This window comes from Carcharhinus amblyrhynchos, chromosome 18 (genome assembly GCF_965287045.1).
Source record: "Carcharhinus amblyrhynchos chromosome 18, sCarAmb.v2.hapA, whole genome shotgun sequence".
NCBI lineage: Eukaryota > Metazoa > Chordata > Chondrichthyes > Carcharhiniformes > Carcharhinidae > Carcharhinus > Carcharhinus amblyrhynchos.
Window position 1 is genome coordinate 9,102,355 of NC_137341.1, and position 9,497 is coordinate 9,111,851.

Here is a 9,497-nt window from a genome sequence, read left to right on the forward strand (position 1 = left end):
CTTCAGTTAACATGCTAAATATTATGAACACAGTGCTTCCAGCATTTATTTCCATTACAAACATTGGACTAATCCATGACTAATTTTCAATGCATTTTTTATGTGAAAATCAGATTTATGGAAGTTAAGACTAACAGAACATGTCCCGCTCTCTGTGTTGACCAGTGAATTCAGACTTTGCAGTTTTATACAGCAGGAAACAATCCTAAGTGTTTGTAATTTTAGAAACAAAGGTTATGCCTTTGTCTCTTTTTTAATGAAGTTTATTATGGTACGAGGAGCACAAAGCTAACTTTGCCCCAAGCTGTTTAGTGTATGAAAATTCTACTCTATCACTTTCAAATTTAAGTATATAAAAAAAGCAATCGAGGAGAAATTAAACCCTGGCTGGTAAAAGCACACTGGAAAGAGCAGGAAATTACTGATCTTTCCTGTCAATTTTTTGCCTAAGAACTTGCACTGCAATATTTTTTGTTCTGTATAACTCCAGTTAAAATTTGAAAAGGGCATTGTGGTGACATATGCTAATGAAGATGTTCTTTTGATCATTAGTTATTGAATCCTGTATTATCTGACTGGCTGTCCTGTTAATGTGTTTACTGAACGTTTGCTTTTTAATTTGCAGCATCTAGTTGTATTTGACTTTTCTATCTTATAAGTTGAAAGATTTTTGAAATAAAGAGTGTTGGCATTGAAGTGTTTTTTTTCATAAACTCAGCTAAGTATTCTTAAACCATGCTTCCATCACTCTTTTTGTGAAGAAAAATGAGCATTGACTGACTTTAAATGTACATCCCTACACTAAGCTCATATCAATTCTCAATATGTGCCTAATTTATGTAAAGTATTTCAACTTCAAATTACCGGTGAGTTATTTTTCACATGCATGAATGTCACTGGCAAGACAAATTCACATTTGCCCATGAAGGTGTTGGTGAGCCACTGCAGATGCAGGTATACCCATGAATCTGTTAAGGGAGTACCAGAATTGTCACCCAATGACAACTGAAGAGATTATTTGGGAACTTGTGTCTGCCAACCTTGACTTTGTAGGTGGCAAAGGTCATAAGTTTAGGAAGGTGCAATGATTGAGTTGCTGCAATCCTTTATTGAAGGGAGTGAATGGCTAATGTAGTGGACAGAGCACCACTTGAGCTTGACCTTGATGTTGGTAAGACCCTTGTACTGTTGGAGCTGCACTCTTCTGTGGAGATTTCCAACACTCCTAAGATGTGTTTTGGATTGTGGACAGGCTCATGGGGTAGATACCCCATTGACACCAAAGGCAATTCTCAATCTGAAAGACTGCATTCATGCAAGCAATACTTAATACTCCAATATCTCTGCACTCAGTTAGAAGTATGGTATGCTCAAGTTGTGCTGCATTTATAATTCACTCAAGATTTCTAACCTTGAAGTATCATTTGCTTATTAAACATAAATGCAATAGTACTTGAAGTGTTCAAGTGAATTCAGTTTACAAATTGTGTAGTATTCCTACATTACTGGAACTGAAATATGTAAAGCACTTTCAATTCCTTATTGTTCCAGTTTGTGTTATTTTGTCAAACTTGCCTTGATTGCTTTATTTTATAATTAACAGCATTATAGAAATACACTGTGGCTTAAAATGTTACATATGAAAACTTAATAGCCATAAATTAAGCTTCAGACACTTAAAAGGCTGCTGGAAATCTGGTTAGCAGCACTTGTTGGGGTTTATGTGGGGGGGGGGGGGGGTGTGGGGTGCAAAGAGTTAAACAGTGGCATCACATTTACAGCCTTTGTTATTTTAGTAAAGGCTACAGATCTCTATCTGCAGAGTTAATGTTTTGACTCCTCTATGAGTAACTTATTTCAGACTTCCAGCAGCCACAGTATTTTGATTTTAAACATATCTTCACAAAACCCGAACAAAGACATTCTAGAAATGAAGGCTGTGCATGAAGAGATGAAGCTCAAAGTGTGGTGCAGCTCAGCAGCAAACCACTGTCAGAGGCTCAGTGCAAAGTATGCTATTTATCTCTTTCTGCCCCCACCCCGCAACCACATCAGTTCTTTAGTCAGTAGTGGACTTGTGGCCAAGTAGCCTCGGAAGACCAGTATTACCAGTTCTTGTAATGCCCATAGGGCATGCTGCTGCACAGGGGGCATGAAGACCCAAGACATTTGCTTTGGTGGTGAAGTTGGACACTTGATGATTTAGTTTTTTTCCCCTTGTTGCACATAAGCCATTTTACCTGCAATGAATTTCCACTAAGAAAAACCATTGTCTTCAGCACCTAGCTTCAGTTTGGCTGAAAGTTCATTTCCTTATTTGAAGCCAGATTTTTGATTCAAGAGATCATACCTGTAACCGACAACAAAAACTAAATCAGAAACTAAAACACGCAACTGCAAGTAAAAAGATGCTCTCTGCAAAAGGAGTTGTAACAAAAGTTACTTATTGGCACACACAGGTTTTATTGACCACAAGCAACACAGAAGTGGGCAATAAGCTATTAGTGTACCTTTTAATGTAGGCACTCTTATCTTACCCACAGTAACTAATAATGCTGTTGGTAATTTTCAGAGGGTGCCATGGGTTACACTATTACAAAGTCTCACAATCCCAGGTTAAAGTCCAACAGAGAGCAGATAAAACCAAGCTTTTGGTTTGCCTTCACTTGGCACCTGCATTTTTGTTTTTTTGTAAACTTTAATTTACATTGCATTGAAATAATTATCTATTGGACTTTAACCTGGTGTAGAGACTAGTCCAACACCAGCGTCACATCATGGGTCACATGACCCAGCTCAGAGCACATGGTGCCAGGTTCTGAACCAGGTCACTTGTTTGTAATAGCAACAATTTCTATAAAATATAAACTAATGCTAGGCTCCAGCTAGTTATTTGACAGGAGTGGTACTCATTTTCGACATGACAAATATACTGATAGGCAGTAAAGAAAATGAAGTTACTTTGAGACTATGAAGACAGATTTCACCACTTGCAGGTTGTATGTCTACCCCAATACATTTAAAGTTAACATTCAGAAGACCTTTAACTAGGGTATAATTAATACCATCACTTTTTAATAAGAAATGCGAAAACTAATTTTTTAATTTCACAAAAAAATTCTTCATATTAAAACTCTGAAAATGGAATTTATTTTGGAATTGCAAAACACTTTAGCTTGACATTAACAAAAAAAAATTAACAATGCTTTTTGTTGTTAAAAATATATTTTATTTATAAAATTTTAACAAGCTGTAAACAGTTTTTTTTTCCAAAAATATACTTTATTCATAAAAATCTCAAATAATCTATTACAATGTACAGGGCTTCGCGTAGCAAACAGTTACAATAACTACCACCGACCTCAACCCGCCGTCTTCACTGCCTCATGGCTGTAACCAAAACTATTTATAGGGCGGTGAAATGACTGCCCTAAATCTGAATAACACAGAAAAAAACCGCTTCTTGAATAGGTCTCTAATGATCTATGCACGATCCGGGGTCTCAACACGCTCTTCGGAAACCCCAGAATCTGAATAATACAGATAACAACGATAAGGCAGAAAGTGAAGCGAAATGATATATGCTCGTTCCGGAATCCCCGGCGGAAGCTGGTGTGAGGTCTCGCGAGATTCCGGAGGCTTTAAGTAGGCCGCGCGGGCGGCCCTTCGGCCTCTGACTGAAAATTATCACGTAAGTTGTGGTAGTTCGGAGTGGCGGCAATCGGTGTAAAATCAGAGCCATCCGCCTGCCGGTGCCTCAGATAAAGGCTGCAAAATGTCTGGCCGGTCTTAATAAAGCGCCTCGTGTGATTATTTAGTGTTTTTAATGTGAAAGGGAATAGATGATGGGGGAGTTTGGTGGGGAGTTGGCTTCATGTTCGCCCGGGACTGGCGGCGTGCCCACATTTACTTGGATAGACCTCCTGTCTTTACTCTGTAGTGAATTTTCTGGATTAAAATTCACCTTGAATCGAAACTGACGGCAGTGAGAGGAGGTGTGGATGTTGGCCGCTCATTCACATGGAGTTGGGCCCTCAGATTGCAGCAGCCTGAGGGATAGGCATTTCTCAGTCCTGCCTCTCACTGTGTGTGTAAAATACAAAGGGAGTAGTGCAACCAGGATAAACCCAGGATCTTCCAATTCTGTATTACAGTGGAGGAATAATCTCACCCTGCCGTTGTGAGATGATATTTTGGGGCTGTGGTTGACCTGAATTATTGTCTTTATCCAGAACTGCTTTCATATCTGTGTAGGAATGGTACTGCTTTCAGTATGTAGCGAGCATAAATGAGATATCTAACACTATAGCCATCGGGATGAGGCTACGGTTACAGGAAGTACAATGATTAGCATTGCTGCCTCACAGCACCAGGGACCTGAGTTCAATTCCGGCCTCGGTCACTGTGGAGTTTGCACATTTTCCCCTTGTCTGAGTAGCTTTCCTCCGGATGGTCCGGTTTTCTCCCACAGCCCAAAGATGTGGGAGTTAAGTGGATTGGCCATGCTAAATTGTCCTTTAGTATCACTGGGATTAGTAAGGTAAACTATGGGAATAAGGCCTGGGTGGGATTATTGGTGCAGGCTTGATGGCTTTATACATGTAGGGATTCCATGATATCTGCAGGAGTGGTTATGCTTTCAGAATGTAGAGAAGACACACAAAGTGTGTATAGCTGTAGCCATCTGAATGGAGGTTACATTTATGACAAGACATTAGTTTTGGAGCCAAGTGTTCATGGTCTTGCCCCAAGAATTCAAAGATTTGCGTGCAAAGTCTGTTGGACTGCCAGCCTTTGTGCAATACACCGTATACTCCAAGTATGGGATAGCTTTCAGATGAGATGTTGAACTGGGACCTTATCTGTCTCTGTAGATGGGGGTCAGATTCCATTGCACTCCCTCGAGTACAGGGGTGGTGTCCTGCCTGATATTTTTCTCTGAACCAGCATCCGTACGCTTGAGTTATCATTATTATTTCATTGCCATATTGCACGTTGACTGCCATGCCATGACGCTATGAAAGGGACTATATTAATTATGGTATAGGCACTCAGTGCTAAAATGGGCAGCGCGGGCTTATAGGGCCAAAGGGCCTGTTTCCGGTGCTGTGTTGTTCTTTGTTCTTGGCATCATTTAAGCAGAGTAGGATGATGGGGTAGGATGAAGGATCAGTGCATTGTGCATTTGGCTCTGTCACACAGCTGTCCAGGTTCAGCCTCTAAGCTTTTCCTTTTAAAGTATCCGATTCCTCACAGAAAGTTAGTTTTGAATCTGCTTCCATCACTCTTTCAGGCAGTGCAGCAGTTTGAGGTCTTCAAAATTGAAGTGTTTCAAACTAAGGGTCATTTGTGCTGACAGTATGACCACTGTACATAAGTAACGATTCAGGTTGTAATCGACACTGATAAAGTTAAAAGTGTTGTCACAAAAATGATTTGTGTTTTTGTGCAAATACTGCGTTAGTTGATCCCACCGTTGTGGAACAGCCCCTGGTAGAGAAGGTGATTTGAACAGCAACCAATGTCATAAATTAGTGCCACTTGAAATGCTTCCAAAATGATGAATGTGCTGCGACGGGAACTTTTGATTGCTTAATAAACTTCACCGTTGTGTTGCAGCAAATGGCGGACGACGCCGGTGGTAGAGGAGGTTTCCGCGGTGGCTTTGGCTCTGGTGGCCGTGGGCGGGGCCGAGGCCGTGGCAGGGGCCGGGGCAGAGGCCGTGGTGCCCGTGGTGGAAAGGCTGAAGATAAGGAGGTAAGATGCAACGTCAGCTTAAATTTGTGCAATGGGTTTGGCAATTAATGTACTTAAAATTCATTGTTGCGGCATGAGTCCCTGAAATGTCTTCCCTTTCATTCTCCCTTCACAGTGGGTGCCAGTAACTAAGCTTGGGCGTTTGGTGAAGGACATGAAGATCAAAACTCTGGAGGAAATTTATCTCTTCTCCCTCCCTATCAAGGTAATATTTGAGATATTTTCCACCGTGTAAATGCCTGCCAACTTTAGTAAATCTACCTTCTGCAGTAGGTGTTACTCTTATATAATTCCCTTTCCTTATAGGAGTCTGAAATCATTGACTTCTTCCTGGGATCGGCATTGAAGGATGAGGTTCTGAAGATCATGCCGGTACAGAAGCAAACTCGTGCCGGTCAGCGTACGAGGTTCAAGGTGTGTTTGTGCCTGTCTATTGGCAATTCTTTTAATTCCTCGTGACTTTTTCATCCTCAGGAAAGTGGTTTGGAATGGCATTTTAATGACACTTTTTTCTACCATTTTTTCAGGCTTTTGTTGCTATTGGTGATTATAATGGACATGTTGGATTGGGTGTCAAATGTTCCAAGGAAGTGGCCACTGCCATTCGAGGAGCCATCATTCTGGCAAAGTTGTCGATCATCCCTGTAAGGAGGGGCTATTGGGGTAACAAAATCGGAAAGCCTCACACTGTGCCATGCAAGGCAAGTACTCATAGTTGATGTATACTGTGTCCAGTAGTCAGCAGTGCATGTGAAGCAAAAGAAATACTTTTCATTTAACTGGGTTTCAGTATTGACCCCGTAGAAAGAGTATAGAGAATACCTGGTATCGCACAAACAAACAGCTGCCATGCTTCATCATTTTGTGCTTTAGTTGCATTCAGTGAAGGAATAAATCAATATGTTACAGGGTAGCCAATCATGGGAAAACTCAGTGAAATCTGTTCTGTTTGTACGTGTATTGGTTGGTTCTTCATTGATGGGAATTGCTTGGAATTTGAACTGCCCAGTAATCGGGTGTCTGCTTGGAGAAAATGTTTGAATTGCAATTATTTCTGGGGATTTGGTTTTTGTCATGTCTCAGTGCTGTAACAATTTCTTAACTTTTCCAGGTGACTGGCCGTTGTGGTTCAGTCTTGGTGCGTCTAATCCCTGCACCCCGTGGTACTGGTATTGTCTCAGCTCCTGTACCCAAGAAACTGCTTCAGATGGCTGGTATTGATGATTGCTACACCTCAGCCCGCGGCTGCACAGCCACACTGGGCAACTTTGGTAAGTGTAACTATGGTGTCAGAAAAAAGACTTGTGCTGTGTTGCAGTGATGTTTGTATTTCGCCCTTTTGGAGTGGAAGTGGTGAGGGAGTTGTGAAGATCAAGCCACTTCTATTTGTCTTCTGCAATTAGTTGGGTTTGAAGGTAGAACAGAAAGGGATTAGACTTAGAGACAAGGCTAAAATTGTCAGAAAAGGCGGCTGGGTCATCTGTGTAAGGCAATTCTGATTGCATCTGACTCCCCTTGTATGACTGAGTACCTCTCAGCTCTGCACAATTTAACCTGCTGGTGGTATAATTTGCATGTTACAAGAGGGAATTTAATGGCGTGTGCACGGCAGCTAAACCTTCTGTGGTTTATCTGTTCCATTTGAAATCCAACACAAAACTTATTTTAAGTTTATTGATTTGTATCACAAGCATTAACACTGTAGTGAAGTTACTGTGAAATGACCTTGAAGTTCCATTTTGATATACAGATCTAGTACTTGTCCTATAACTTGCTGTAATTGCTTTCTACAGCTAAAGCTACTTTTGATGCCATCTCTAAGACCTACAGTTATCTGACCCCAGATCTGTGGAAAGAGACCGTGTTTACCAAGGCCCCATACCAGGTACTGTGCTGAAAACTTGCTTTTCTTTAAGGAACATGATTTCTTTCAAAATGTGAAGAAATTTGAAAATTATTTTCATTTAGTTTGAAGTGATCCTTTGCTTTCAGTGTACCACAGCTGCTAATCTGTATTGTAGCATATCATCAACCTCTTTCCTTCTGAGGTCTTGTCCCCTTGTTACAAAAATCTCATGAATCCTCCAGCAACATGGTTTATTTTGTATGAAAATTCGTTGTGAAGTCAACATAACCTGGTTTTCAATTTGCTTCATTGTCTAGCCCATCCTCTTAACAACAAGCCATGATGTCTGCACTCCTCAAATCCTGATCCCTTTGCATGCCCTGATCTTTCGGGTCAAACCAACATTGATGGCACAGTGGTCAGCACTGCTGCCGCTCAGTGCGAGGGACACAGGTTTAATTCCAAACCACTGTGCAGAGTATGCATATTCCTCGTGTCTGTGTTTCCTCTGGGTGCCTCCGGTTTCCTCCTACAGCCCAAAGATATGGGGGTTAGGTTGATTGGCCATGCTAAATTAACCCTACTGTCAGGAGACTTAGCAGAGTAAATATGTAGGGCTACAGAGGTAGGGTTTGGGTGGGATTGTGGTCAGTGCAGACTCGATGGGCTGAATAGCCTCCTGCACTGTAGGGATTCTATGACAGCCGTGCCTTCAGCTTCCTGGCCCTCCGTTCTGGAATTCTCTGCACCCCCCATGTCTTGTACTATTTTCTCCTTTAGAACAGCTCCTGAAAACCCAATCCTATTATTTCCTTCTGGTTCAGTGTGATTATTTTTGATAATCTTCGTGTGGCACAGTTTAGGATGTTTAACTGTTGAAAGTGCTATAAGAATGAAGTTGTTGGTGTTGTGGGGCAGTCGTGCGATCTTTCAGTTTTGAAAATTCCCTCTTCCTTTCTCCGAGTCCTGATTAAACACTTTGCAGAAAGGGTGGCCACAGCTCCAGCACTGTCTATTTACCCAACAGCTTCTAAATGGAAACCTGTGACTGAGTGACAGCTCAACTGACTTCCTCAGAAGTTCCTCAATGGGTGATAAACTGGCCAATCAACCTGCTGGAATGTGGGGTTATTTGAACTGAAAGAGGCGTGTGCTGAGAGCTTGTTCAATCAGTTTAAATATATTTCTCCAGATTAGTGACATCATTGATCTTTGTCCTGACAGTATATTTTGGAAGACCTGTATGGAATTAAAGCCTAGGTTGAGAATCCCTGACCTATATCATTTCTATATATACGTAGAATCATAGAATTCTTACAGTGCAGGAGGCAGTCATTTGGTACGTTGTGTTGCACTGACGACAACATATCAAAACTCCTGTGAAATTACCCTGCTGATCCCTCTGACACTAAGGCACAATTTAGCATGGCCAATCCACCTAACCTACACACCTGTAGCAAACATTCACATCCTCTATTTTTCCCTTTTCATAAGGCTAACCAGTTTTTTGTTGGGGTATTTTATACTGTGCAAAGCATGCTCTAACGTTATCTCTTTTTCCTTTTAGGAATTCACTGATCATCTGGCCAAGACCCACACCCGTGTGTCTGTCCAAAGATCCCAGTCAGCTGTTGCTCCAGCCACATAATGCATTTATGCAAAGAATAAAATAAAGATCTGTTGCCCATAATCTTGTTTTTATTGTCAAATTTGCTTTGGGTAGGACTGGATTTGAAGGGGGAAATGCTTTCACAGTTAAAAAAAAAATGGCGGTAATGAAGATTGCTGACTTTTCCTGTGGCCTGAGCATTTTTAATCTTAAATGTAAATATTCCCTCCATCCATACCGTTAGCTTGAAATATCAATGATCATTTAGCTGTATGCTGCTGATAA

General features: G+C 41.2%; 1 protein-coding gene and 1 non-coding gene across 2 annotated transcripts; one reads left to right on the top strand and one right to left on the bottom strand.

Moving 5' to 3' along the window:
* Positions 1-2,441: 2,441 nt before the first annotated feature.
* On the bottom strand, positions 2,442-2,577 carry LOC145355223 (small nucleolar RNA ACA64). The gene has a single exon (XR_013888948.1). It is a non-coding gene; the product is annotated as a small nucleolar RNA ACA64 (small nucleolar RNA).
* Positions 2,578-3,602: 1,025 nt separating this feature from the next.
* Positions 3,603-9,293, top strand: rps2 (ribosomal protein S2). Its single transcript, XM_080206327.1, has 8 exons — positions 3,603-3,691; positions 5,620-5,757; positions 5,873-5,962; positions 6,064-6,171; positions 6,285-6,458; positions 6,869-7,028; positions 7,551-7,642; positions 9,171-9,293. Exons 2-8 carry the CDS (start codon positions 5,623-5,625, stop codon positions 9,249-9,251), a joined length of 840 nt encoding a protein of 279 aa, XP_080062453.1. The 5' UTR covers positions 3,603-3,691; positions 5,620-5,622; the 3' UTR covers positions 9,252-9,293.
* Positions 9,294-9,497: the final 204 nt, after the last annotated feature.

Coding starts and splice junctions, on each gene's coding strand:
- rps2 (XM_080206327.1), top strand. CDS start 5,623: ATGGCGGACGACGCCGGTGGTAGAGGAGGTTTCCGCGGTGGCTTTGGC. Junction 5,758..5,872: donor GAAAGGCTGAAGATAAGGAG/GTAAGATGCAAC, acceptor CTCCCTTCACAG/TGGGTGCCAGTAACTAAGCT. Junction 7,029..7,550: donor AGCCACACTGGGCAACTTTG/GTAAGTGTAACT, acceptor TGCTTTCTACAG/CTAAAGCTACTTTTGATGCC.